This window comes from Betta splendens, chromosome 21 (genome assembly GCF_900634795.4).
Source record: "Betta splendens chromosome 21, fBetSpl5.4, whole genome shotgun sequence".
Taxonomy (NCBI): domain Eukaryota; kingdom Metazoa; phylum Chordata; class Actinopteri; order Anabantiformes; family Osphronemidae; genus Betta; species Betta splendens.
In genome coordinates this window covers 5,629,396-5,655,098 of record NC_040899.1, presented here as the reverse complement: position 1 = coordinate 5,655,098, position 25,703 = coordinate 5,629,396, and the positions used below count along the sequence as shown (strand labels likewise).

General features: G+C 43.3%; 2 protein-coding genes across 22 annotated transcripts in view; both read left to right on the top strand.

Moving 5' to 3' along the window:
• Positions 1–18,794, top strand: part of mycbp2 (MYC binding protein 2) — a 44,569-nt gene extending 25,775 nt beyond the window's left edge. For 4 of the 21 annotated variants that reach the window (XM_055505136.1, XM_055505139.1, XM_055505133.1 and 1 more), the window contains 36 exons: positions 171–314; positions 970–1,110; positions 2,303–2,380; positions 3,192–3,416; positions 4,171–4,303; positions 4,400–4,525; positions 6,384–6,563; positions 7,767–7,877; positions 8,480–10,111; positions 10,217–10,386; positions 10,463–10,710; positions 10,797–10,965; positions 11,258–11,426; positions 11,522–11,721; positions 11,963–12,112; positions 12,197–12,357; positions 12,492–12,648; positions 12,784–13,008; positions 13,119–13,184; positions 13,325–13,564; positions 13,698–13,787; positions 13,915–13,995; positions 14,081–14,347; positions 14,839–15,122; positions 15,205–15,301; positions 15,428–15,547; positions 15,638–15,739; positions 15,825–15,953; positions 16,055–16,187; positions 16,300–16,403; positions 16,607–16,795; positions 16,887–16,994; positions 17,179–17,388; positions 17,474–17,581; positions 17,765–17,930; positions 18,021–18,794. In XM_055505136.1, the coding sequence (XP_055361111.1) occupies positions 171–314; positions 970–1,110; positions 2,303–2,380; positions 3,192–3,416; positions 4,171–4,303; positions 4,400–4,525; positions 6,384–6,563; positions 7,767–7,877; positions 8,480–10,111; positions 10,217–10,386; positions 10,463–10,710; positions 10,797–10,965; positions 11,258–11,426; positions 11,522–11,721; positions 11,963–12,112; positions 12,197–12,357; positions 12,492–12,648; positions 12,784–13,008; positions 13,119–13,184; positions 13,325–13,564; positions 13,698–13,787; positions 13,915–13,995; positions 14,081–14,347; positions 14,839–15,122; positions 15,205–15,301; positions 15,428–15,547; positions 15,638–15,739; positions 15,825–15,953; positions 16,055–16,187; positions 16,300–16,403; positions 16,607–16,795; positions 16,887–16,994; positions 17,179–17,388; positions 17,474–17,581; positions 17,765–17,930; positions 18,021–18,136 (7,029 nt within the window). In that variant the 3' untranslated portion in view covers positions 18,137–18,794. The remainder of the gene's footprint in view (positions 1–170; positions 315–969; positions 1,111–2,302; positions 2,381–3,191; positions 3,417–4,170; positions 4,304–4,399; positions 4,526–6,383; positions 6,564–7,766; positions 7,878–8,479; positions 10,112–10,216; positions 10,387–10,462; positions 10,711–10,796; positions 10,966–11,257; positions 11,427–11,521; positions 11,722–11,962; positions 12,113–12,196; positions 12,358–12,491; positions 12,649–12,783; positions 13,009–13,118; positions 13,185–13,324; positions 13,565–13,697; positions 13,788–13,914; positions 13,996–14,080; positions 14,348–14,838; positions 15,123–15,204; positions 15,302–15,427; positions 15,548–15,637; positions 15,740–15,824; positions 15,954–16,054; positions 16,188–16,299; positions 16,404–16,606; positions 16,796–16,886; positions 16,995–17,178; positions 17,389–17,473; positions 17,582–17,764; positions 17,931–18,020) is intronic. The other 17 variants (XM_055505151.1, XM_055505137.1, XM_055505144.1 and 14 more) reach the window with 17 other exon arrangements.
• Positions 18,795–19,740: 946 nt separating this feature from the next.
• fbxl3a (F-box and leucine-rich repeat protein 3a) lies at positions 19,741–25,654 on the top strand. Its single transcript, XM_029137058.3, has 5 exons — positions 19,741–20,022; positions 20,798–21,173; positions 21,307–21,429; positions 21,725–21,896; positions 22,378–25,654. Exons 2-5 carry the CDS (start codon positions 20,799–20,801, stop codon positions 23,016–23,018), a joined length of 1,311 nt encoding a protein of 436 aa, XP_028992891.1. The 5' UTR covers positions 19,741–20,022; position 20,798; the 3' UTR covers positions 23,019–25,654.
• Positions 25,655–25,703: the final 49 nt, after the last annotated feature.

Genomic DNA, 25,703 nt, shown 5'->3' with positions numbered 1-25,703 from the left:
CGACCAAAGTTTAGCTGCTGTGCTCATGTACTGTATCTACTTGGAAGCAGGCTCTGTGTGGTGCTAATGCATGCGGTTTCCCACCGTCTTGTACTTGTACTACTTCCTCTTCCTCCTTCTCCTGGTTCACTTCTTGTCTGTTTCTGTTTTCTTTGCTCTTGCGCTCACAGTCTCCATCTCCCCTTTGCCTCTCTCAGGTCCGTAAATTTGTGTCCAAGGACAGCGCAGGCCTGCGTGTGCGTAGTCACCCCTCGCTGCAGAGTGAACAGATAGGCATAGTGCATGTCAATGGCACCATCACTTTCATTGACGAGGTAATTGATTTTAGACCAGGCAGGATCTAACTGAAAAATAGGTGAATTAGCTGGAGCAATGTCCACTTTTAATCAAATTCTGTGTTTCTTAATAAAACTAATAGTCATAATCCTTTCATAATATTTTGTCTAGAATGATAATGCTAAGTTATTTCTAAGTAAAAGCATCTTGGAAGGTTTCTATGTATAATGTAGTTACTTCTTAGCCATGATTACTACTTTCTTTCAAAGCTTATAAAATGCTCTTACTTTTTGTTGCTTCATACTCTTGCAAAACACTGAGGCTGCATGAAGGGCTTGAACACCTGCGTCACATAGCCAACGATAACATTAAAGTAATCCCAAAGTGAAAGTTGCAGCATTCAAAGCATTTGCTTAATGATTAAGATGAACATCCAACACATTCATCGTTTCTCACTTCGGCATTTTCACTTCACTTTCATTTCTGCCTCGGCGTAAACTCCTTTAGTTTGACTTTCCTGCTGCCTCAGAAGTGCCGTGTGTGTGTGTGTGTGTGTATATGAGTGAGTGAGTGACTGTGTGAGTGAGTAAGTGAGTGAGTGAGTGACTGTGTGTGTGTGGGTGCTTCTCCTCCTGTTTCCATAGTAACAGGACAGCATGGCTGTGCTCTGTTCTGTTGCTGGTTTTCCCATAGATCCACAATGATGATGGTGTGTGGCTCAGGCTGAATGATGAAACAGTAAAGAAGTATGTTCCCAGCATGAATGGGTACACTGAAGCCTGGTGCCTCTCTTTTAACCAGCACCTGGGCAGGAGCCTACTGGTCCCAGCCGACGTAAGTAAAAATGGCCTACTGAGTGGTCCGAGTCAGTTTAACAATAGCAGAGGCTCCTGCGCTGTTCATTTGGGGAGAAGCTCCAAGTTCAACTCTGCTGTTTAATGAAATTGGTTTAATTACTGGTGTTTGGCACCCTCTCCTCAATTGAGCTTGAAGCATGGTGAACTGAGAACGTCACCAGAGATTAACCACCGGAGTGTTTCAGCATGAAACTATCTGTCTATCACAGGACAAGTGCATATGAAACCTTTACTAACACACTGTGCAAAGGAACAGCAGCTCGGAGCGTGCATGCATTAACACGTGTTTAGGGAGAAATGTTTACGATAGCGTGACCTTTGTGTGACAGAATGAACACTCATGTCCCGATGGAGTGTATGTTTAGTGCATTGAACTAAACCCCAATGCAGGAATTGTCAGACAAGAAAAAAACGAGCAAAGGAGCAATTTCATCCTCTGGTGAAAGTGGTTTTTCACTGCCTTTCACAAACTACAGCATGTGACAACAATGGTTTCTTTCACTTTTTGCTCCATGCCACAAAAACCGCCAGAGGAAGAAGAAATGTGACTGGGTATGAAAACCATGAGCAGTGCAGCTGCAGGGAAAGCATTGTGACGATATCCGTCAGTTCCTGGTGGTTTTCGGTCATGAAGCAATGTCTGGTTCAGGGAAATTTGGAAAGGAAATTGAACCTTTACTAGTATTCAATTCCACCTCTGCATTGGGATGTTTTGGGTGTAGGAGGCTTCTGTGTAAGGTCTCTGTCTGAACAGCATGACACACTACATCATCCAAGTGGGGAATTTTTTTGGAAGTTTCTTCTTGACATGTATTTCATTTGGTCATGGATTTGAAAACGACACTGTGTTGATCAGAGTAAGCTTTAATTTGTTTTCTGTCCCTCCCACTGGGATTTTATTTTAATACGTGTGGTTCTACACTTTTTGTTAAATGTTCGAACATTTCACAGGCTGTGCCTGTATTTGCAGTTCTCGAAGGCCCCTTTTACCAATGACAAATCGGCCAATCTGACATGTGTCAGATCCTTTTCTCTCTCTCTCAGTTTCTCTAATAACCTTCGACCCTGTTTTTCTTCCAAAAAAATGTATGAGCACCTTCCCCATCCTGTTTTTCCTCCTGTCTTGGGTCATCTGCTGTTTCTTGACTGTCTCATGATGTGTTGCTCAGAATGTCTTTAATGCTAGCCAAGGAGTCAGGGATATCGGCTTTTTGTCGTGGACCCCCTTAACTATATTTCCACCACAGGTGAGTTATATTAGGGGGATAAATACATATCTTCACTGCCCCAAAGCTTATCATTTGTATGTTACTCTACTCGTCCTCTTGAACCTCTTGTGACTTTAAACAGTGTTAATCAAGCGTAAGAGGTCAACTCACAGTTGCATGGTTGTCTGTGTAGTGATGATGCGTGATGTCGGAGGCCACCACTTTTATAAAGTACTGCAGCATTTACATTTGGGATTTTGAGTAATTACGGTTCACGATTGTATGTTGCATGGGGTTGAAGATACTAACGTGCAGCCTGTTGCATGAGGTTTTGTTTGAAAGGTTTGTTATAAATATTCTTGTATGGTGTGTAATAGCATGCTTCCCTCTAGATAATATGAAAATAAGTGAACAATGCACTTAGACAATGCATTTAACCAGCATCAATTGTGTTTAATGACATTTCTGATGACATTTGTCATGTTGGAGCGGTTTACAAAATCTATATTTTATTTAATCATGGTCCAATTATGTAATTGTAAAAGTAAATATTCTCTGAGAGAGAGACTGGGCTTTGTATTGCATTTTAAAATAATTGTTAATTACTTTGCAATTACTTTAGTCATCTGCATTTTGACAGTATTGAAATGAAAGTTAATCCTAAAACGATAAACTAGAACTTGAATCATTAAAGACAAAGCAGCACATGTCCAGGTGCTCTTCGTTATTAGTTATTACAGTAAGAAAAAAATGTTGGTATGATTTTCATACCTAATCTTTCATCTTATTCTTGATTTGCAGCCCGTTGAAGCGTTCCTCTATCTCTGACCTGTCCTTTTACCTCTTACAGGAGGTCAGGGGCCAGTTGGAGGAGAACTTAAAGGAGGTGAGCAGCTGTCCTTCCCAAGAGGCCCCCGTTCGGGCGCAGAGCAGGGCAGGGCAGGGCGGCGGCCCGGGGCTTTATAAGGTAGTGAAGACCGGCCCCTCTGGTCACAACATCAGAAGCTGCCCAAACCTTAGGGGTATCCCCATTGGAATGTTAGTACTTGGCAACAAGGTCAAGGCCATAGGCGAGGTACGCACTCACCCCCAAATAATGTGTTTTTTTTTTGTGGCTGGAGTTGAATAAATGGGTCTGTTTGCAAAGCTGCTCTCTCTCAGAATATAGAGAATCAGTGATGTGTAAAGAGTGTGATCTGTCTTTGTAAGGGGCGAACATCAGCTGCTTCTGGGTGTGGGTGTGTGTTCTTTTATTGTTTCTTTTGGGGTCTTAACAACTCAGTGGCTGCAACATTTTCACATTTTTGCTGACCTACTAATTTAGTTTTTGTGTTAATCCATTGCTGTTTCAGGGTGTCATGTTCAGCTGCCTTGACTCTGGAGCCGCTCTGTTCCTTCACTGTATTTTCTTGCACGTCTAACAAATCTGTCACTTTACTTTGAACTGTATAATTTATCTTTGGCCTGGTGATGAATGGAGCCCTCGTCTTTTGGAAATGACCTGTCATTGGCTGCTGTGGCGTGTCATGCTGTTCAATAGTTTTCTCTCTGAGCCTTTACTGGGATGCCTTGTCTGGATCTGAGAGGTGCAGCCTGCACATACTAATACTTCCATCTCTGTGTATTTTGAAGAATTATAATATTTTAGTTGACCATAGCCTATTTTCTAGCGTGCATGTTGTTTCTGAACTGTAGTAGGATTTGTGTTGTGGTTTTGTCTGTCCTCGATGGACAGGCATTCATATGGTTCTACTGTAGTACTGTGAGTGTAAATGTGTGAAGAGTGTTCGGGTGTGATTACGGATAAAGAGGTTCCGTTTGTGTATCAGGTGGTGAACTCAGAGGGGACCTGGGTCCAGCTGGATAAGAACAGCGTTGTGGAGTTCTGTGAGAGTGATGAAGGAGAGGCTTGGTCATTGTCCAGAGACCGTGGAGGAAACCAGTACCTACGTAATGATGAAGGTCAGTATTAACACACTGAATTTAAACGTAGAAAGGAGCCTCTTGCAACCTCAGTGTTGTACTATAAAACATAACTGATCCAATCATGTCTTCCAGAGCAAACGTTGCTGGAGCATGGGGCCCAGACCCCGCCACCCAGCCCTTTTTCTGTGCAGGCCTTCAACAGAGCCACAACTTCAAACGGGGCCCAGGGCTTTGACTACGGCATCTCCAACAACAAAGGTGAGGTCACCAGTCTCCAATCGTTTTAACACGTGCCTCTGTTCTACCTATCTCTAGTTATTCTGCTAAAAGAGTAACACTCACTTTTTAAGTTTTTATTTTAGACTTTTTGCATTGCAAATGTTTACCTCACCTCTAACTCAGCTCTGCTTGCTGGTAATTATTTCCTGCTTTTTTCACCATGTCCATCTCCTGAATCATTTGACACAAGTTGAACAAATGAGCATATTTACTTTGAGGGGTTCCTGTGGAAAGGATGCTTGGTGTCATACATAGCACAGACGTTTGGGTCAGTCAGTCCCATTTGACCCACAGGTGTCACAACAGTTACTGATTTACCGTTTTTTTAAAGCATGCTCTTTATTATGTCATGCCTAACATCCTTGCAGTGTCAGGCATACATGTGTCTGTGTGCATGGGCCAGTTGGTGTGCGTTTGTTCATTTGGACTACTATGGGCTTCTTTTAGTGGGAATCGATTTGCCAGCCCACCACATTTAACTGGCTCTGAACTTGTCTCTCTTCACTCTTTGCCCGATCAAAATATATGCCCTGTTTTCATCATCATCTGAATGAACTCTTCAGCTTTGCCACACCATTAAATACTGGCTAACTCCTGTCTTTCCGCCACAATATTGTGCGGATGCCGAGTTAGTTTTCTTTTTCCCTCGCTTTGCTTGAGTAAAAAAGGAACTTCTGTTGGGACTCACTGATGCTAATCAGTGAATCATTATCATGCACAGAAAACTGTCAAATCCCTTACTGTCAAATCTACCAGTTCCACTAATTAACTAATAAAGACCTTATACAATAATAAAGGCCTTATATACATTTGCCATTCCAGTTGTCTGGAAAAGCAACTCTGTACTGTTTACCCTTGGCCATGTGTGGTTTACAAAAGGTAGCTTATACAATAAATCACACAACACAACATGGAAAAATGGAAATCTAGGCCAGGTGATTTGATTTTGGTTTGCTACACAGAAGCTAACTTGCTGTTGAGCTTGCTGTGCTGTATGTCCGCTAACGTAAAAGATGCTGATGCAAATCTTGATTTACTGACTTTCCTGTTGCTTCAGTGTGAATGTGGCTGACATTCATATTCAGCGGGTCAAGGACGTGTGCCCTGCCCAACAGGTTCCACCTTACTGGGCTTGGGCAAGCACTCAGGAGGTTGCAGACCTCTGCAGCTCTATGTCATCTGAACCAACGTTGAATCGCCAACCACCTGTTTGATGGATCTGTCATGAGGCAGTTTGAGTCCTTAAGAGTAAGATGGAGACTAACTGTTTTGACAGTCCAGTTCTTAGAAATGGTGGTTGATTTCCCCATCTCAGCATCAGTGTGGCAGCCTTCAAACGTCTGGCTACAACAGTTTTTGTCTTTTAAATGCCCCTTCAGAAACCTATGTTACACGCTCATTATTAATAAATAAAACCTCATGGTGAATGTGGCATCTGTCTGTCTGTAGACGGTTTAGTCACTGATCTAATGAGGTCATATAGACTTAACCCCCAGGAGGAGGCCTGTATCTGCCCCCTTTGTCATTAAGCCCTTTCCAACAATAGGGTCGCTAAATTTTATGATCCATTTTAAAACTCTGCTAATTATTCCTTCAGTGTTCAGGGCAAAACCTGCTTGAGAATATTTTCCGTACTAGGCTGTTTGTTATTTACCCACTGGAACCCGGATGCCCATAATAGTTCCTCCCAGTCTGCACATCTATTGTGTTGTGGGAGATGACTGGATGACTGACTGATACAAAATGAGCAGCGAGTGACTTCCCACGACCCTCTTGGAAACGTCAAAGCGTAGTATAAGCTCTAGTTTCTCCCCTTCCTCTGTCTCCATGTTTGCAGGTGACCGGTTGAGTGCCATACTGAATTCCATTCAGTCTGGGCCTTTCCTCTCAGCAGCTCCCTCCTCCTCCGTATTTGAGCAAGCCGCCCAACCTCCCTCCTCCTCTTCCCTTGTCCACAGCCCATTTGTGTTTGGACAATCCCCCTCCCAACTGTCTCAGCCACAGCCACAGCTTCTGAGTAAGTCTGTCCTGCGTTCTGACAGCGCTTGCTTGCACAAGTGTTGCTCCTATTCCTCCCAGCTCTTTGTTTGTAGAACTTATCCTTATCTTTTATTTTATTTGTGTTTTCTGGGGAGTGCAGGAGTGATGTGTGGCACATAACGGTGCAGTTATGTTCTACGGTGCAGAAATATCCTTAACAAGCCATTATGTCTATTATTAAATGATTGATCTTGTTTCTTAAATCCAAATCTTTTACTATAACCTGTGAAAAAGTATGAAACAAGATTTCAATCATTTTATTCTAGACTACAAGTCTTGGTAAAGTGGATATTTTGCCATATGCTGGATTATTGGGCTGGATTGCTTTATGCTTGCTTTATTGTTTAGTCTTCTCCCTCTACCTCATCTTTAGTGCTGAACATTAGATCTGGTTTTCCATCCTTGTTTAACACCTTTTCTACCTTAACCAGCCCAGTGCTTCACTGCAACAATAAATCTCACATCTGTGTGTATATATAGAGATAACTAAATGTTAAAAAGACTAAAGTTTAAGGACTTTACAGCAGAATCTAGAATATCAGTACATTTCAGCCAATCTTTCTTCCTTCCTGTTGGTCTTTTCTTCGCTTTGCTACTTTCTCTGTGGTAATGTTTTTTTTTTTCTGGTTCTATTTTGTGTTGACCAGAAGATGTCATACTCTGTCTCTACCACATACATGTAACCCTGCACACTCTAAAAAAATCTGGTTTTCCGTGGAGCTGCGGGTGTAATTTAGAAAGTGAAAACAACCTTGTGGCATCACTTAGTTGGTCTAACGACATTCAGAGGTGATCTAAAGTGGCTAAAGCACTTTAGACATCCCACATCCTCCACAACTACAAAGTGCTGCATATGTTGTGCTTTATTGTTTCATAGATTTCAAAAATCTGGCTGCCTATTTTTGCTGGAAGAAAATCTAGTATATGAATATAGAGCACAAATCGCCAAACAGCTTTTTTCCCCCTTGACCCTTCCAAAATTTTGTAATTGTCACTCTGTTCACCTCGTCTGTTTCTCTTCCTCTCTGTCTTCCTGTCATGTTAATATTGTGTTTTTGGCCTCTTTCTACTTCACCTTGTTGACTTGACTGCATTGCCTCTTTGTGCTTTCTGTCTTCCTCTCTGCATTGGCCTCCTTGCATTCCATGCCTTGTTCGTTTACCTGCTCCACTGTTTTCAGCTGTAGATGATTCAACACGCAGCCTTGCTTCTCGTGAGCGTGTGCACAAAAGCAGTGTGTCCGTGGCTGGGCATGGCACTGCTCTGTCATCTCTCGCTCTAAAGCAAAAGGGTGGGTAATTACAGCATGCCTTCTTTAGACCCAACAGATCGGTGGGTAGGAACTCAGCAAACTGCTGACTGCTCTGTGGTGATATTTTAGGCCTCTAATGCCAGAGTCCAGAGTAATGTCCTTATATCAGGACATTACCCAGTTATTCTTTTAATATAGTAATACAGAGTAAAAGGTAAAAAAGATTTCTGGATAACAGCAAGGCTAGATTCAGTATAATTAGGAGAGGTTCCAAAGCTGGGCTGGAATCCATCTTTCATCAGCTTCTCCCTGGCTTACCTGCTATCCTCATTCATCAGAGGCCGTTCGGTAATGACAGTAATGAACTATGGGGAAAAAACCCAGCTCAAGAAGTAAAGCCACGGTATTATGTTTATAAGAGCATACGTCATTCTCTGCTATCATACTTCAACATCAATGACATCTAGAACTTTTGTTGTCTTCCTCTTTGCCTCACATTTCATTTTATCATGTATTATTGTCTTTTAACAATTTACTACTCATCCTGTTACAACATAAAACCTGTATGTAAGGAATAAAAATACAAGTGCGCGTAATTCCCTCTTCTGTGGTTTAACTGTGTTTGAACTATTAATATTCAGGTGAACGTGGAAATCTGATGTCCAGTGGGCGACCAATGTCCCCAGCTTCCAAACACCGTCAGGAGAATCGCTTGCCTAAGCAGGAGGGTCGGGGCAGCCGCTCTGAACACAGCAGAACCAAGATGAATGAGGCTGGACTCTCAGCCAGCGAAGCCCTCATCCTGCGGTCAGACACGGCCAAGCTGAGGTCTGACTCTCACAGCCGCTCACACTCGCCCAATCACAACACTCTGCAGGCTCTGAAGGCAGATAGTAGGACCTCAGGACATCGGGCCGAGTCTCCAAATTCTGGTTCTCGCTCCTCTTCTCCCAAACAAAAAGGCCTGTCCAGCTCTTCAGGCAGGTCTAGTCCTTCCAGCACCTCCTCCCCCCAGCACTCCTCTTCAACCCACCATGACAAGAACTTCCCTCCGAAAGTTAGTCCATCCTCCAAAGCCAGGCTGGACCCTCCCCGAGAAAGGTCCAAATCAGATTCATACACTCTGGACCCGGACACGCTTAGAAAGAAGAAATTACCGCTTACGGAACCAATTCGGGGACGATCTACCTCCCCCAAACCATGTGGGAAAGATTCAGATAAAGGTGTCACCAATAATGCAGAAAACCGGGTTCCTTCTCCACATGTAACTCAAGAAAACCTCCACAGTGAAGTAGTTGAGGTTTGCACCTCTAGTGCTCTCCTCACGAACGAGGATGTCAATGACGAGAACGTGGAGGTCCGAAACACTGAAGAGGGCTCGTCTAAGGTTCACTTTAGTATTGGGAAAGCCCCTGTCAAAGAGGAGCTGGAGAGTCGCTCTTCACCTAAAGTCAGCCGCAAAACCTCCAGCCGTCACACCCGCCCTAAAAAGGACAAATCTGGGCCTCTGTTTAAAGGCGAAAGCACGTCAAGGACTACAGAACCTGCCAAACAGGCTATGTCACCTTCTGTGGCTGAATGTGCACGAGCAGTCTTTGCAGCATTCCTTTGGCATGAAGGTATTGTCCATGATGCCATGGCTTGCTCCTCCTTCCTGAAGTTCAATCCAGACCTAACCAAAGAGCATGCCCCGATCCGCAGCTCCCTGGGAGGACAGGGCGCTGAGGAAAAGGAGAGCAAGTTAAAGAACCGTCACTCACTAGAGATTTCCTCTGCACTGAACATGTTCAATATTGCTCCACATGGTCCTGACATCTCCAAAATGGGAAGCATCAACAAAAACAAGGTACTGTCCATGCTGAAGGAACCTCCACTGCCTGAGAAATGCGAGGATGGAAAAGAGCTGGTTTCCTATGACATGACCTCTCATCCCTCTATGAGGGCGAAGTCAATCTTACCATTAACTCTGCAGCATTTGGTGGCGTTCTGGGAGGACATATCGATGGCCACCATCAAAGCAGCAACTCAGAACATGATCTTCCCCAGCCCGGGGTCTAGTGCAATCCTAAAAAAGAAGGAGCATGAGAAAGATAGCAAAAAGGCAAAGAAGGAAAAGAAGAAAAGGGAGAAGGCGGAGGTCCGTCCGAGAGGGAACCTGTTTGGAGAGATGGCACAGCTCGCCATGGGGGGACCGGAGAAAGACACCATCTGCGAGCTGTGTGGGGAGTCCCACCCTTACCCGGTCACCTACCATATGAGACAGGCCCACCCAGGTGAGAACTCAGCACTACTGTGATCAGGTGTCAGTAGTAGTAATGTCCAGTCACTTTGAGTTCAGTTCCTCAGAATGTGCTAAGAGCTTTGTATTTCCATGGCAGGCTGTGGACGCTACGCCGGCGGCCAGGGCTACAACAGTATTGGCCACTTCTGTGGCGGTTGGGCTGGGAACTGTGGTGACGGCGGCATAGGAGGCAGCACCTGGTACCTAGTCTGTGATCGTTGTCGAGAGAAATACCTGAGAGAGAAACAGAGTGCTGCCAGAGAGAAGGTACCTCACCGCTGCTGCAAACTCATGCACTGATTTATATGAATCAGTCTTATCAACCAATCTTCCTGTTGTAAAGGTCAAACAGTCGAGGAAGAAGCCTCTGCAAGTGAAGACTCCACGGGCTTTGCCCACCATGGAGGCCCACCAGGTGATCCGGGCCAATGCTTTGTTCCTCCTGTCCCTCAGCAGTGCTGCTGAACCCAGCATGCTGTGCCACCACCCCCCCAGACCGCTGCACTCCCAGCTGCTCCCCAGTCTCAAGGAAGGAGTGTCGGATGAACTTCCAAATAAAATAGGCTGTCTGTACCTGCAGACGCTAGCAAGGTAGCTAACAGTTTGCTTAATATTATTTTGCACATATGAAGACCTTTAAAGCAACATGTGACTGTCACTCTCCTCTCAACCACCAGGCAACACACAGAAAACTTTGGTGGCTACCAAGACGATAACCTCTTCCAGGATGAGATGAGGTATTTGCGCTCGACATCTGTTCCTGCTCCCTACATTTCAGTCACCCCTGACGCATGCCCCAATGTGTTTGAGGAACCAGAGAGTAACATGAAGTCGATGCCTCCCAGGTAAGTATTTAAAGCCATGCACCACCTTCTACTGTGTGATCTAATCAATGCAAAGACATCCAATTCACACATTAAATGTTTCAATGCATCTTTAGCTTCACCATAAATGGATAAGAATGCAAAGAATAAGAATGATAATAAAAATGCAAAGCAATAAGTGACATTTTCTTTATGCATACACAAATCTATTCATCTTTCTGCATCCTCAGTAGCTGTTAAACATGACCATGTTGATCGATTCTGATATTTGAATCTGCGGTTAAACAGAAGTTGTGTGTGTTTGTCTCTATGGGCTTTCTTTCAGTCTCGAGACCAGTCCAATCACAGACAGCGACACAACCAAGCGCACCGTGTTTCAAAGGTCTTACTCAGTCGTCGCCTCCAAGTACGACAAGCAACACTCGCCCTCTCCAGCCCGTGTTAAAGCTGTGCCTCGGCGCAGAGTCCATAGTGGTGATGCAGGTAATAATATATAACCAGAAAAGAAATTCATAGCTCTAGACATGACCGAGCTCTAGCATCACCTCTAATGTCAACCCGCTCTGTTCCCCTTTCAGAAGTGGGCTCTTCTCTGTTGAGACACCCGTCTCCAGAGCTGTCCCGGCTGATCTCAGCCCACGGGTCGCTCAGTAAGGGGGAGAGGAACTTCCAGTGGCCTGTCCTGGCTTTTGTCATTCAGCACCACGATCTGGAGGGTCTGGAGGTGGCCATGAAGCACGCACTGAGGAAGTCCGCTTGCAGGGTGTTTGCCATGGAGGTACAGCTGTCTGAGCCGGATATTTAGTTATTTATTTATTCAATCCCAGAGCTCAACCAAGCTTTAATTATAGCTTATTAAAATACAGCACCTCTGGGTTATAGGCAGTTGCTTGCTGATTTTGTGAAATATTTAATTATGCTTGCTTGATGATGTAGCAGTTATATTTTATAATGACTGAATCTACTCTCTATATAATCATAAAACTAATTGGTATGATTTACTCTTGATGTCCTGTCAGGCGTTCAACTGGCTCCTGTGCAATGTGATCCAGACCACCTCTTTGCACGACATTCTTTGGCATTTTGTATCATCTCTCACTCCATCACCTTTTGAACCCGAAGATGAGGAAGACGATGAAAACAAGGGCAACAAAGAAAATGTGGAACAGGTCATGAGATGAATCACATGCAGCATTTTTGTACTTTGTTTTTGCATCTTGTGATTCTGAACATTGCCAAACTTCGCCCTACAGGAAAGAGACCTCGGCGTCTGTGAACACCCTCTGTCAGATATCGTCATTGCAGGGGAGGCCGCTCACCCTCTCCCTCACACCTTCCACCGTCTGTTACAGACTATCTCTGACCTTATGATGTCACTTCCTAGTGGCAGTTCACTCCAGCAGATGGCACTTAGGTACATTTTGTAGAATAAAACAATTAATATTTTGTTATATTCTAATTTGTAGATATTGTTATTGTCCTGTTTTTTGCCCCTTTAATTATGTGCATTGCCTAGATACTGTAAGCATGTAGAAATTTTTCTTTTAGGTGCTGGAGTCTCAAGTTCAAGCAATCGGACCACCAGTTCCTCCACCAGAGCAACGTTTTCCATCACATTAACAACATCCTGTCTAAGTCAGACGACGGGGACAGCGAGGAGAGCTTCAACATTAGTGTGCAGTCAGGCTATGAGGCAATGAGCCAGGCGAGGAAATAACATACCCTAACATAACATAACTCTACCGGGGTCCATGGAGTTAAAGGATGTTTGTAAAGGTCTTGTTATTACCTGTGTGTCATGCACTGTACCTGACGCCAGCTTGTTTGTTCGTGGTGATAGGATCTGTGTCTGGTGACCTGTCTGAAGGACTTGACCAGTGTAGTGGACATCAAGACATCCAGTCGTCCCGCCATGATTGGAAGCCTCACAGATGGCTCCACAGAGACCTTCTGGGAATCTGGAGATGAGGACAAGAACAAAACCAAAAGCGTCACCATCAGCTGTGTGAAAGGCATAAATGCCTCCAACGTGTCGGTTCATGTGGACAACTCCAGAGATATTGGGGTAAGAAGCCGACAGAAATGGTTCTGATGCACAATACTTTAAATGTAATCTGGATCATGATGTAATTGATGACAGTAATGATTTTGGTGAATTTATTTTACTGTCCACAGAACAAAGTGACATCCGTGACCTTCCTCTGTGGTAAAGCAATAGAAGACCTGTGCAGAATTAAACAGGTATGGTTAGTTTCTTTGGCTTCACAGTGGATAAGAAGAATCAATACACACAAGCCTGATGCTGTTGTGCATTGTAGTCGATATGCTTTACATTTACATTGACATTTGCAAAGATGTATAAACACTTCTTCCTGCTCCAGGTTGACCTTGACTCGCGACACATGGGTTGGGTGACAAGTGAGCTTCCTGGAGGAGATCATCATGTGATCAAAGTGGAACTGAAAGGTCCCGAAAACACCCTCCGAGTCCGCCAGGTGAAGGTCCTGGGCTGGAAAGAGGGCGAGAGCATCAAGATTCCAGGACAGATCTCAGCCAGCATGGCCCAGCAGAAGAACTGTGAGGCCGAGACTCTCAGAGTTTTCCGCCTCATCACCTCACAGGTCTGTCTTACGGCTTTTATTCATAAGCCTTAATTTTCTACAGTGCATTCATACTGTACTTTTTGTTTTGTTATATTGGTGCTGCATTGGATGGTTTTGGACAATTCAGCATTTTGCATTTGTGTATGTTTAGGTCTTTGGAAAATTAATCAGTGGAGATGCAGAACCAACACCAGAACAGGAAGAGAAAAACCTGCTTTCATCACCAGAGGGAGAAGACAAGGTCTACAGCCTCATAACTATTAATAAAACTACTATTAATAAAAACTATTAGCCACTAATAAGTGTTTAACTGACTTGCATATTCTGTGACCTTTTAACCTGATATTCTGCTGTCTTTTTGTGACTAGGTACCTTCTGATGCAGACCTTAAAGAGCATATGGTTGGCATTATTTTCAGCAGAAGCAAACTGACCAACCTGCAGAAACAGGTAAATACTCTGTTTCATTGACCATAAGAGGATGAGCGAAAATCATGGGTGTCCTTTTTAAACTAATGACTGTGTTCACTTCCAGGTGTGTGCACACATTGTCCAGGCCATTCGTATGGAGGCGACGCGCGTGAGGGAGGAGTGGGAGCATGCCATTTCCAGCAAGGAGAACGCCAACTCGCAGCCCAGCGATGATGACGCATCTTCGGATGCCTACTGCTTTGAGCTCCTGTCCATGGTCCTGGCTCTGAGCGGCTCCAACGTGGGCCGACAGTACCTTGCTCAGCAGCTTACACTCTTGCAAGACCTGTTTTCTCTGCTGCACACAGCTTCCCCACGAGTACAGAGACAGGTGGGCACGAACGCCAGTCATCTTTTCCTGATTACATTCTGAGCTGCATGAAATGGGAAACAAGGGTGTGTAGCTTATTGTACAGGGGCCTAGCATACGTCTAGACATTTTAAGTGTATTTTTGTTTCAGATCTGACATGTTATTGTAACTTTATATTTTCTGTATGTGTTTCACTCTTTATATATTATCTAAAACCAACCAGGACCATTTTAAAAAGAGCTTAGATGTAAGGAATAATCGTTGTTATTGCAGTTATCAGCCTATCTTCACCTTAATTGGGGAAACACTTGGCCTGAGAAGAACCTGAAACTTTTTTCCATTTAAATAAATTAGTAGTTGTGGTGTTAGTTTGTGTTAAACAATTTAAATAATGTACTTTATAGCTATTCTTGTTTTTGTCTGTGTGTGTTTATGTAAATATATCTCATATTTCTCTAAACTGTATGAATTTAAAGTTCTTGCTCATCTGATATTCATCCTCTCTTCTCAGGTAACGTCACTGCTTAGACGCGTCCTTCCAGAGGTGACACCTGTGCGGCTTGCCAGCATCATCGGGGTGAAGGCTCTGCCACCAGCAGACATCAGTGACATCATCCACTCCACAGAGAAGGGAGACTGGAATAAGCTCTGCATCCTTGACATGTTCCTGGGCTGCATTGCAAAGGCCCTCACTGTGCAGCTGAAAGCCAAAGGCACCACCATTTCTGGCACAGCCGGCATGGCTGCAGGGAAAGGGGTCACCACTGTGACGCTGCCCATGATCTTCAACTCCAGGTGAGCTAGTTTCTACTTGGCCTAGGCAGTTTCTTTGAAGTATGCACTTTAAATGAAGAAATGTTTTTCCTGTTTCCCTCAGCTACATTCGAAGGGGGGAGAGCCACTGGTGGATGAAAGGGTCCACTCCTCCTCAGATTGCAGAGATCATCATAAAGCTGGTTAAAGACATGGCAGCTGTATGTTCCCATTGTTTTTTTTTTTTATATTTTTCCTTTGTAACTGCACCTCAAATGTAATTGTAGCATTTTTGTCAAGATTGGACATGAAGGAAAGTTCCTCTAACAGTCCTGTGCTGTTTTTAGGGCCACCTTTCAGATGCTTGGTCTAGAGTCACCAAAAATGCAATAGCTGAAACCATCATAGCGCTGACCAAAATGGAGGAGGAGCATCGGTCACCTGTTCGCTGTATCGCTACCACAAGGGTACTAACTCAAATTCACATATACTGAACACATGCTGTTGTTTTGAATTTTAGGAACAGGCAATAATTGTTCTGTTGTACTGTCTTGTAGCTGTGGCTGGCCTTGGCCTCACTGTGTGTGCTAGACCAGGACCATGTTGACAGGCTGTCCTCTGGCCGCTGGATGGGTAAAGATGGCCAGCAGAAGCAGATGGTGAGAACGCTAAAAGGCTATGAGCTACAAGTAACTGATGGATCATCAAATCACTAATATGGATTTTTTCCCCTTCCATCCGTAGCCCATGTGTGACAATCATGATGACGGAGAGACAGCAGCCATCATTCTGTGCAACATTTGTGGAAATCTCTGCACGGACTGTGATCGCTTCCTCCACCTTCATAGACGCACACGCTCTCACCAGAGACAGGTTAGGTGGAGCTGTTTATCTACACATAAATATTATAAAGCAACAAATGATGAGATGGACACTGAACTGGTATTAAATGTTTTTGTTGGGGCTGCTTTCAGGTTTTCAAGGAGGAGGAGGAGGCCATTAAGGTGGATCTGCATGAAGGATGTGGGAGGACCAAGCTCTTCTGGCTCATGGCTCTGGCTGACTCAAAGACTATGAAGGCTATGGTGGAGTTCAGGGAGCACACAGGTACTGATTTCTGTTGGTGCTGTGAAACAAAACAGTACAGTACCAATTCTAATATTTAAATTTTTAATTGTTCCTGTAACCTTTGTAACCTTGTCTGACTCTTGCTTTGTAGGTAAACCAGCGTCCAGCAGCTCAGACGCCTGTAGGTTCTGTGGCACAAGGAATGGCACAGAGCTGTCGGCAGTGGGCAGCGTTTGTTCAGACGCAGACTGCCAGGTGTGTGACTGTTAACTCAGTTCACTAGACTTTCAGGTTCACTTTTTAATGAAATTCCCACAGACCCTGAACTTTCCTAACTGCATTAAAATATCTAATATATTAAATATAGTGATAGTACATGAAATTCATTTATAAAGTAGAACAATTGTCACAAGACAGACAAAAGCATGTCTGACCAGTTTGCTTCATGTTGTACATAGGAGTATGCTAAACTGGCCTGTAGCAAGACTCACCCTTGTGGACACCCCTGTGGAGGAGTTAAGAATGAAGAGACCTGTCTCCCTTGTCTTCATGGCTGTGACAAGAACACTGGGTGTCTTAAACAGGATGCAGATGACATGTGCATGATCTGCTTCACAGAGGCCCTCTCTGCTGCTCCCGCCGTACAGGTACCTCCATATATCATGTCACTGCAATAATTTCTCTTCTTTTGTTGTATATATTTCATGTTGTTTGACTAAATGTTTTTCCTCTTTTCAGCTGGACTGCACCCACGTGTTTCACCTGCAGTGCACTCGTCGCGTTCTTGAAAACCGCTGGCTTGGGCCCCGCATCACATTTGGGTTCATGCTGTGTCCCATTTGCAAGGTAATATGTTACCTGGTGATGAACGTGTCTAAACTTTTCCACCACACCTTAAAATAGCTTCAGTTTCCTTAACTCTAAGGCTGTGTGTTGCATTTCACCGACTGTACAAACCAGTCACTGTCTGCAACAAACACCAGTAGCAAACCTTTATAAATGTGGCCTGGCTTGTTTTCTTTTCCTTCAGAACAAAATCAATCACTCCGTTATCAAGGACCTGCTTGATCCCATCAAAGAGCTCTATGAGGATGTGAGGAGAAAGGCACTGATGAGGCTCGAGTACGAGGGTCTGCATAAAAGCGAGGCCATAACTACACCAGGAGCACGCTTCCACAACGACCCTGCAGGCTTTGCAATGAACAGATATGCATACTATGTGTGCTACAAGTGCAAAAAGGTAACGTGCAAAATGCATTTGCCGACCCTTTGAATTCACAGCTGTTTTTAGTGATTGCGAATCATTAATTGTTGTTTTTATACAGGCCTACTTTGGAGGGGAAGCTCGCTGTGACGCAGAGGCAGGACAGGGAGATGACTACGACCCCAGTGAGCTGATCTGTGGAGCATGCTCAGATGTCTCCAGGGCTCAAGTGAGTATACTATGGAATTCTGGTTATTGCTACTTTAAAGGAATAATGCAACATTTTGGTAAATGCACTTGTTGCTTCAGACCCCAGTTTAGCCTGGTGCAATATTGCTTTTAAATGTTTATCTGTACTTATTGTACTGATGTGAAATGTTTCATCCCTTGTGTCCTTTGTGTTCTTTACCAGATGTGCTCTAAACATGGCACAGATTTCCTCGAGTATAAATGTCGGTACTGCTGCTCAGTGGCAGTTTTCTTTTGCTTTGGCACCACACACTTCTGCAACGCCTGCCACGATGACTTCCAGAGGATGACCAGTGTCCCCAAAGAAGAACTGCCCCATTGTCCTGCAGGTCTGGAAAGCATTTCTAAAACAGTGACAGACAAACTAGAGCTGGGACACACTAATCTAACTGATGTCATTCTTGTCCTTTCTGACACAGGGCCCAAGGGCAAGCAGCTGGAGGGCACAGAGTGCCCTTTGCATGTGGTTCACCCACCAACAGGGGAGGAGTTTGCCCTGGGTTGTGGGGTGTGCAGAAATGCCCACACCTTCTAAGCAAGGAGACTTTTACTGGAAACCAGTTTGTCTACTGTGATTTACTGGCTGCTGCGGACGCTCAGCCGTGAAAAGCTTGGCTCATGCATTGCCAAGCCTCCTGGACACTGGACCAGGGTTGTGCTCTACACGAGACTCTGCAGGTCTGCTCTCCTACCAACGTCAGTACCCGGGATGTCCTGCAAACTGTGGCTGTGTGAGCTGTACGAGGGGTGGGTTCAGAGTAACCTGAATGAAAAAAGAACAATAGAATTTAAACAAAAAAAAAGAAAAAAAGTAAATACCTTGTGACGTGTTTGCATGCGGCCGTTGTACTCCCTCGGCTTCTATAGACGTTGCACAACTCCCGATCTCTGAAGTTTATCAATACCAGATTGAAGATATGAAATGAATTTGCTCAAAGGATCAGCGTGGGTTTAAAAAAAAGGAACAGGCCGTATTTTCAGCTTCCTAACTATAAAATATTGTTTTATGTAAACCTTTTTCGTAAGCTTGTACAGTATTCTCCGCTGTCAAGTGCATCATGGGTTGACAGAGAAAAAAACAGGAGTTGGTGGATAAGACTGTTAAGAATATTATGTTTGGGAGGAAAATAGTGTACGATTTATCTTATCTTGTATATAATGATACTATTAAAACTAGCTGTATTCTGAAATTGCTACTCTTCACTTCAGTTTTGTTTGATATTCTGGGTTATGATTTGAGCCAGAACTTTTAATGAAGTGCAATACTGGGTGTGCCTCCTATTTTGCAGCTGTTTATCCTACGGAATGTATGTCAATAAAGCCACTGTACATTTTTATACAGTAGACGTATAAGACATAAGTTCCCCCTCGTCTAAATGTCAGATCTCATTTGTCGTCTGGAAGTGAAAAGGAGTCCGGCACCTGCAGTGAATGATGATGGATGTAAATTCTATTTGCAGCCGTGTTTGGGGAAAAAAGTACCAAATACTACGGTAATACAAAAAATACAAAACAAAACCTCAGAGTGAGACTGAATACAGCTGTAGGATGAGGGGGCCAGTTTTCACACCAAATAAATTGTGCACCTGTAATGCTTTTCCCTAGTAGGGGGCGCGGGGGGGGGCAAAATGTGGGGGGAATCAGCTGCTGTTATATAAAAAAAAGCTTAATACTTGTGAATCTGCTCTGTAATATCTGTGGTGGGTGGAGTTGAATGGTAATAAACCAGGTTCTCTGTTTAGCGAAGTATAATGTGTCGTTTTTCGGTGGAGATTTAATTAAATCACCAAATCTAGTTGGATCCCGAACGTTTCAGCAGTTAAATTATACGCCTGAAACGCGTCTTGTCGGAGAGTAGGTAAATTAGGAAGCGTATCACTCCGCCTTATTTCTTGGCACTTAGCTGTGGAAATATTTCATTGTTCTTTATTTTTCTTGTGAACTGGCAGTTTGGCCCTGTTCATCTTTTATGATATAAAACTTAGCATCTCACATTTTCTCTAAAAAATGTACTATTTCAATGTCAACCAGAGTGTTGAGCTGGAAAAGCCCTCAAACTAAAGGAGTGAGCCTTCTTTTTATACAGGTGATCTTTTCCAACAGCCATTTCGCCTGATATTTCCCATGATGCACCGCTTCTGTCACAACAACACTTCGCCATTTCAGAGCTAGGGGGGCCGTAACTCCCGCGAAGGAATTAGGTCAAGCGAGCTGCGGTGCCACACTCCGACTGTTTCCTCGTTGCAAACGACACTCGTCTCTGCTTCATCGTCGGACGGATCGAATATTGGGTTCCGATGCGCTTTATTTGCTTGGTGCAAATGAACTTTCCCAGCGTGGGCCCGGGCTGAAGTGTCAAGGCAGTCAGTTGACGGATTTTTCTGCTAACAGCTACTAAGTTAGCTGTGTGTAAACAACCAGGTAGGATGAGTGGCCGAGCTGCCGTGCTGTGGGACGTCTCTCAGCACAGCACGGTTTGTGTGTAGCTCAGTAATAAATGTTATTTGACAACACATAATTTGAAATCGAATTTTTTACCACGATCTAGGTAGCTAGCGTTAAAACTAGCTAACTCACGCTAACATTGTAGCCGTCACATTCATTCGCTGTGTTGGTTAGCTACTTCAGTGAGCAGTGTAATGGTTGTTGCTACGATTTAACTCGAGCCCTGGTTCAAACTAACTAGATCACGATCGAGTACTGGATTTAACGTCTTCCCTGGTGTATGAATAGATTAACTCACACCTGCTTATGCATGGCCCTCCGGCTTAGCGTCATGTCAACAGCCAGGTTGGTTCTGCAGCAAGCAGCCTTACTGTGTAATTTAACACGTGTTGAGGTATAAACATTTATTATTCAAATTACAGTGCAGCAATCACACGTTTTCATATGTGGGAGACACCGTCTCATTAAGTGCTCAGCCTTTGATTTTATATTAAAGATTTTAAACCTGCATAACACACCATTGAGTCTTTAGTGGGCAAGATATAAACAAGGTATAATGTTTTAATTTTTAGTTTGGCTTGACAGACTTTTTCCTGAGCTTTTCAAAAGACCTCCCACTTATTCTGAACTCAATTCTGCTGCCCGTGCCTTCAAATTGTCCAAAACCACATGTGTTTAGTTTTGGACTCATACATTTTGTGTATGTGTTATTCTGGACTATAAAGTTTTTTTTTTTCCCCCCATGTTTCAGGATGAAGCGGGTGAAAGGAGGTGAGGAGGACAGTTCCTCCAGCGGGAGCCCACCAGAAGTTAGCAAGAAGGTTCGGAAGCAGACGAGCAACGAGTCTGTGGCAGTGGTAGCCCCTGGGTCGTCGGACTATGAGTGGGCACAGCTGCCTCAAGAGCTCCTGCTCCATATCTTCCAGTACCTTCCACTTCTGGACCGGGCTTATGCCTCTCAGGTGTGCCGTGAGTGGAACCAGGCATTTCATATGCCTGAGCTGTGGAGATGCTTTGAGTTTGAGCTTAACCAGCCAGCTAGCTCTTACCTGAAGGCCACACATCCTGACCTCATCAAGCAAATCATAAAGAGGCATTCAAACCACCTGCAGTATGTCAGCTTCAAGGTAAAATTAGATGTTTGTGTGTGTCTAAGTGTTGATTCTAAACCTTCACGTTTACAATTCACTTGCATCACCTGGTTTCTGTAAGTATTGTTTTTAAGTTCCTGAAATGATATTCAGCCATTGTATTTTCCAGGTGGACAGTAGCACGGAGTCTGCAGAAGCAGCTTGTGACATTCTTTCACAGTTGGTGAATTGTTCACTGAAGACCTTGGGACTTATCTCTACAGCCAGGCCTAGTTTCATGGAGGTCCCAAAGGTAAATTATACGTTAAAAACATGGGTTGTCTATATTGTGTCTAACATTTGTCCTGAAAATATAAGTAAAATACAAGAATTCTACTTTTTTATAGTCATATTTACAGAATAAATGGCAAATGAGAGGTTGTCAGTTGTGTATAATTTAGTTTATGATACAGTATGTTGTCGTCATAGTAACTTAAACTTACATATACATACGGCCTTTGTCCTCACAGCCTCATAGTTGAAGCTAGGCCCACATTAAAATAAGCTTAAATAGTTAATAATTCATGGTGTTGTCTTTGTTCTTCCAGTCTCATTTCATCTCGGCTCTGACTGTGGTGTTTGTCAACTCCAAATCTCTGTCTTCACTGAAGATTGATGACACACCAGTTGATGATCCGTCTCTGAAAGTGCTAGTAGCAAACAACAGCGACACCCTGAAACTGCTGAAGATGAGCAGCTGTCCTCATGTCTCTCCTGCAGGTGATTTGAGAGAATTGAGTTTTGCTGCATGCCCGATACTAAAGCTAATTGCTTTATTGTATTTTTAAGAATGTTTTTATGGATGCTGGATAATCATTTATACCAACTTGTCTAGCCAGAAAGAATGTCCCACAATCGCATGTTTTTGGTTTCCTATTTTAGTCACTTGACTCTTTCATTCAGTCAGTGGCATATTAAAACACTCATTTTCTGCCCTTGAGCAATGTTGCGGTGGACTAGCCGACGTATGATTTGTCTTAGTAAAATGTGCGCTTAAGTTTCTGTGTTACATGTTTTTCTTAAACTGTTTTAAATGATCACATATAAAATGTCTAATTTATCGCCAGCTTCTGGCTATTATGGTAGATGTTCTTTTGTTAAGAAGTAATTTAGGGAACAATCATTTGATGAGTAATCATTTTGAAAAAAAATCAGAAACTGATTTGATGAGGTTTTAAAGCTGAGTCTGTTCCTGTCCTAGGGATCCTGTGTGTGGCAGACCAGTGTCATGGGCTGAGAGAGCTTGCTCTGAACTACCACCTTCTGAGTGATGACCTCCTGCTGGCCCTCTCCTCGGAGAAACATGTCCACCTGGAACACTTGCGCATCGACGTGGTGAGCGAGAACCCTGGCCAACACTTCCACACCATTAAGAAGAGCAGTTGGGACGCCATGGTGCGGCACTCGCCCAAATTCAACTTGGTGATGTATTTCTTCCTTTATGAAGACGAGTTCGGCCCATTCTTTAATGAGGAGATCCCTGTCACGCACCTTTACTTTGGCCGCTCTGTCAGCAAGGAGGTCTTGGGCCGTGTGGGACTCCACTGCCCCCGCCTGGTGGAGCTGGTGGTATGTGCAAACGGCCTGCGTCCTCTGGATGAGGAGCTGATCCGCATTGCAAAGCACTGCACCCAGTTGTCAGCCATTGGACTGGGCGAGTGTGAAGTTTCCTGCAGTGCATTTGTGGAGTTTGTCAAGATGTGTGGTCGGAGGCTTTCCCAGCTCTCCATAATGGAAGAGGTGCTGATTCCTGATCACAAATACTCCCTGGATGAAATTCACTGGGAGGTCTCAAAGCACCTGGGCCGAGTCTGGTTCCCAGATATGATGCCGACCTGGTAGGGACACAGACGTGGTGTAATGTGGAAGCTGTGGTGTAGAACATGAATGGAATCCATGTTTAAGTAATGAAGTAGATTGTTTGCTACCAACATGGAGATCAGAAACGTGCTTAACTCCCATGGGGAGTGCATGTTGAGGCTTAATGTGGCACAGGACTGCCACGATGTTAACAAGAAGTTCAAACAACACCGAAATCTCAGCTGTTTGCTTCAAACATTGACCGTTTTGGCTAATCCAGAGACGGAGCTCGCAGGCTGGCTTCTTATGTATTTAGCACAGTTAAAGGTGAAATATTTGACAAAAATGCAATGTTTTTATAACTGGAAAATGAGTTTTGTCAACATTGAAGCTTGGTAATAATAATCTTTATTATGAGAGATGTCAGTGTGTGAGTATCTTTGCGTTTGTGTTTTAATGTTTTGTTTTGTTTTGTTTTAATCTGTTTGAAATTATTTGAGACATGTAGGTGCACAGATGCATGTTACACTACCACTAGGCTGATTTAAATCCAGCCTGAGAGCAGCCTGAACCAGTCAGGGTCTAGGTCTGGTCTGCTGATGTATCGTTCACTTAATGTTGAGTATCTGGGTCCTTTCCTTTATCCAAAACAGATTTAAACACAACAGTAGTGTTGATGTCATCTCCTTCCTCAATCATATATCAGAGAAAAAACACGATGGGGAGGAGAGAAAAACACACGTATTGTTCACTTTGAGGTAGACCTGCACAGATGCAGCTCTTCTGTGACTTGTGCTTTTACAAAAGTTATGACTTGCAAAATTGTAAAAGAAGAAATCATAGTAGAGCTGCTGTTTGGATTGCACTAGGTCTTACTGGCGCACATGTTAAAGTGGCCAGTGAGTGTAGGTCTGTGAAGGTTTACAGGGTTGATTTGTCATAGATTTTTTTTTTCCACACACCTTGACAACCAACAACATAATTTCTCTTTTATTAAGAAGACGTCTGTACAGTCAAAGATTTCCTAAGCACCTTATGTGAATACCAAATATTAGTCAGGACAAATGCGTCTTTCTGAGGAAGTGAGCTTTATAATCTTCCAATTTTTCTTAATTGGACCCAGATTTTAATGCAGGTTATTTACGCTACTTTGCCTCTGACGGTTCAGATGCCGAGAGATTTGTATCCGAGTAATAAACACATAATTACTGATTAACAAATAATCCTATGTAAATAGTGCACAGACGTGTCTGAATTTGGAGGTGGCCACCTGTGAGTCTCCAGACTTCTTTTTCAGACTGCGTTGTAATCATTCACCAGTAGAGTAGTCTCTGCAGCTATTAGTTAAAAACCACACTGGGAATGCAAATCTAACCCTGTGTGTGTCTCAGGTGCTTTAAATGAATATATTTCTTATATAGGTTTCATTTGCATCTTCTCTTTGCCTGTTTAACCTCTCTGTTGTGAATATCTGTCCTCCTGTTAGCTCGTGTTTGCTCTGTATCATGACATCACATCATACATGCAGTAGAGGAGGCAGTGTTCATATTTTCATTACCAACACAGTTTTCACCGACTTTGCTAGTGCTCCTGTCCACCCATCCATTCATTTCAGTCAAAAGAGATTTGGCAAGTCAGATTAATGAAACTAACTTTTTTCCTTTAAGAAGGAAGTCAAATACATTTGTATATAAAACGCTGTGTGTTTGATTTATTATGAATAGAAATGTACTTATTTCTTTATTTCACCCTCTGTCGGGGTTCGAAGTTTTCTTATCAGCTCGTGTCTTTTTTTTTAAAACCAGAGTACGAGTTATCCTTTATTAGACCTTTTTTTTCATACCATAGTCACTAGCGAACATAAGATGTGTAATTTATTGATACGGATAATGCTTTTGTTATTAATCTGTGTTCTTGAGTTCTGCAGAAGAAGCAATCATTGTAATCAGCAAGCAGACGTATTGGTGTTTACTTTCCCTCTTTGTCACCACTTATGATGCATCCAGATGATCCAAACGTTTTAAGTCCACTTTCATTATAAGACTCATCAGCACCTGTTGGCAGGGAGCATTAATAACATTTAGCTTGTAGCACTTGAATGCATTGACAATGCATGATGCCCCTGAAATCACAAAATATAAAAACTCTTTGAATTGAAATCTACCTAAACAGTTTTGTAACTGGCCAGAAGACGGTGGCTGTACTGTACGTTAGGACGACTGTGGATGTCATCAGTATCTGTGTAAAGACTCTCTGCCAGGCTTCATTCCTTTTATCTGAGTCATGTTGGACATTTCATGCAGCCATACAGTTAAAAACTAAGACACTTAAATGCAGTATGGAAGCCTCTTCCTATTAAAACAATACGTTTGAGTCTGTGATCACTGAAGTGGACGGTGCTGATGTAAATTAGCATTTCAGTAGTGGATGATTTGAAATGAAGGATGTCAGTACTAGATTTAAATTCAGATGGGTGACTGAAATGATCAGATCAAGAGGCACAATGTTTCATCACAATTGCCTCTATTCTGTTGTTTGTTTAATTTATTCCTTCAGTACGCTTTACGTGTTGAATATGCTGTCCTTTGGTTTTGTTTCTGTATGGCAAATGCGTTGTCTTCTTTGCTTTACTGGTCCCTGTTTTGATCTTATACCAGAAATAAAAATTGATGAATGTACAGTAGTGTCTGCAACATTCTTGAAGTGCACAATAAAATAATTAAATGC

Coding starts and splice junctions, on each gene's coding strand:
- fbxl3a (XM_029137058.3), top strand. CDS start 20,799: ATGAAGCGGGTGAAAGGAGGTGAGGAGGACAGTTCCTCCAGCGGGAGC. Junction 21,430..21,724: donor GTTTCATGGAGGTCCCAAAG/GTAAATTATACG, acceptor TTGTTCTTCCAG/TCTCATTTCATCTCGGCTCT. Junction 21,897..22,377: donor TCCTCATGTCTCTCCTGCAG/GTGATTTGAGAG, acceptor TTCCTGTCCTAG/GGATCCTGTGTGTGGCAGAC.